This window comes from Emiliania huxleyi (genome assembly GCF_000372725.1).
Source record: "Emiliania huxleyi CCMP1516 unplaced genomic scaffold EMIHUscaffold_248, whole genome shotgun sequence".
Classification (NCBI taxonomy): Eukaryota; Haptophyta; order Isochrysidales; family Noelaerhabdaceae; genus Emiliania; species Emiliania huxleyi.
The window spans coordinates 56,944-59,168 of NW_005200188.1; the positions used below are offsets into that span (position 1 = coordinate 56,944).

The 2,225-nt window shown below is 65.2% G+C and overlaps 1 protein-coding gene across 1 annotated transcript in view; it reads left to right on the forward strand.

The window, feature by feature from the left end:
- Positions 1-583: 583 nt before the first annotated feature.
- EMIHUDRAFT_457471 (hypothetical protein) overlaps positions 584-2,225 on the forward strand; it is a gene marked incomplete at both ends in the record, with an annotated part of 1,855 nt that continues 213 nt past the window's right edge. The window contains 3 exons of the mRNA XM_005778293.1: positions 584-799; positions 901-1,380; positions 1,458-2,174. Of these exons, the coding sequence (XP_005778350.1) occupies positions 584-799; positions 901-1,380; positions 1,458-2,174 (1,413 nt within the window). The remainder of the gene's footprint in view (positions 800-900; positions 1,381-1,457; positions 2,175-2,225) is intronic.

The window sequence follows — 2,225 nt, forward strand, 5'->3', positions numbered from 1 at the left end:
TTGGCTTTCCCCTTGGAGCAACTGGAGCCCGGAAAAGGGGTGGAATTCGGCCTGGGTACGGGAACCCCTGGGCAACCCGGTTTGCACGTTTTGGGGGGGGGGTAAACAGGGCAAGCGGTGGGGGGGTGCGAGCCCGTGGTATAGTGCAGGAAATTCTTTACTTCCGGAAGGAACTTCCTCCTTCAGAAAGACACAAACGTCGCCGGGGCGCGAGCTGCAGCAGCCACCGCGTGCAAGAGCTGAGGGAGATGTGCGCAGCGCAAACGTGTTGAGCGCGCACACACGTCCTTTGGGCGGCTCGCCGGCTGCGGCTAATATCGAGGGGCCCGGGGGAAGGCGCACGGCCTGAACCCCCGTCTCGCTGCGCCCCCCGCAGGTGCTCATCCTCGTCGGCGAGACGGGCTCCGGCAAGACGACGCAGATCGCGCAGTACTTGATGGAGGACGGGTACACCACCTACGGCATCGTCGGCTGCACCCAGCCTCGCCGCGTCGCCGCCATGTCGGTCGCTAAGAGAGTCGCGGACGAGGCGAGCCTGCGTGGGGGAGGATGAGAGCGCGCCTGCTCGTGCCGCCGCCCGCCCATGACGCCGTCCGCGCTGTCTTCCGCTCAGGTCGGCTGCGAGCTCGGGCAGGAGGTCGGCTACTCGATCCGGTTCGAGGACGTGACCTCAGAGGCGACGGTCCTCAAGTACATGACGGACGGCGTGCTGCTGCGCGAGTCGCTCACAGAGCCCGACCTCGACAAGTACTCGGCCATCATCATGGACGAGGCGCATGAGCGCGGGCTCAACACGGACGTCCTCTTTGGCACCGCTGCACGACCGCCCGCCCCTCCGCCCGTGAAAGCGCGACTCACCGCGTCCTGGTCTCCGCCGCCGCCGCAGGGATCCTCAAAAAGACGGTCGCGCGCCGCCGCGATCTCAAGCTCATCGTCACGTCGGCGACGATGGACGCCAACAAATTCTCCGAGTTCTTTGGCTCCGTGCCCGTCTTCAAGATCCCAGGCCGCACCTTCCCGGTCGACATTCTGTACGCCAAAGTGCCGCAGGAGGACTACCTCGAGGCGGCCATCAAGCAAGCGATCCAGATCCACCTCTCGCAGCCCAAGGGCGACATCCTCATCTTTATGACGGGGCAGGAGGACATCCTCGCCACCTGCGAGGGCATCAGCGAGCGGTTGATCGAGTGCGGGGAAGGAGTGCCGCCCATCCTGGTGCTGCCCGTCTACTCGCTCCTCCCGTCGGAGCTGCAGGCAAAGATCTTCGACCCGGCGCCCGACGGCGCCCGCAAGGTCATCGTGGCGACAAACATCGCCGAGACATCCCTCACCGTCGACGGCATCTACTACGTCATCGACTCCGGCTTCTGCAAGCTCAAGGTGCGGCGTGCGGCGGCTCACGTTGGGCGGGTGGTGGCGTGGCAGGGGCGCTGCTCACGCCGCCCTGCCGCGGACAGGTGTACAACTCGCGCATGGGCATGGACTCGCTGACGGTGTACCCGACCTCACAGGCCGGCTGCAATCAGCGCTCCGGCCGCGCCGGCCGCACCGGTCCCGGCCGGTGCTACCGGCTGTACACCGAGTACGCGTACTCGCACGAGCTTCTCGTGCAGACGGTGCCCGAGATCCAGAGGACCAACCTTGGCAACGTGGTGCTGCTGCTCAAGTCGCTCGGGATCGACAACCTGCTCACCTTCGACTTCATGGACCCGCCGCCGCAGGACAACCTCCTCAACTCGATGTACCACCTTTGGTTCCTCGGCGCGCTCGCCAACACCGGCGAGCTCACGCCGATGGGCCGCAGGATGGTTGAGTTCCCGCTCGACCCCACTCTCGCAAAGATGCTCCTCTTCTCGGAAGACCTCGGCTGCGTCGACGACGTCGCGACCGTCGTCTCGTGCCTCTCGATGCCCACCATCTTCTACCGGCCCAAGGAGCGCGAGGCGGAGAGCGACGCAGCGCGCGAAAAGTTCTTTGCGCCCGAGAGCGACCACCTAACGCTGCACAACGTGTACCTGCAGTGGCGGCGGAACAACTACCGCTCCGACTGGTGCAACAAGCACTTCATCCACGCCAAGGCGATGCGCAAGGTCAAAGAGGTTCGCGAGCAGATCCTCGACATCTGCAAGCAGCTCAAGATGCGCGTCACCGCCTGCGGCTCCGACGTCGACCAGGTGCGCAAGGCCATCTGCTCCGCCTACTTCATGAATGCGGCAAAGATGAAG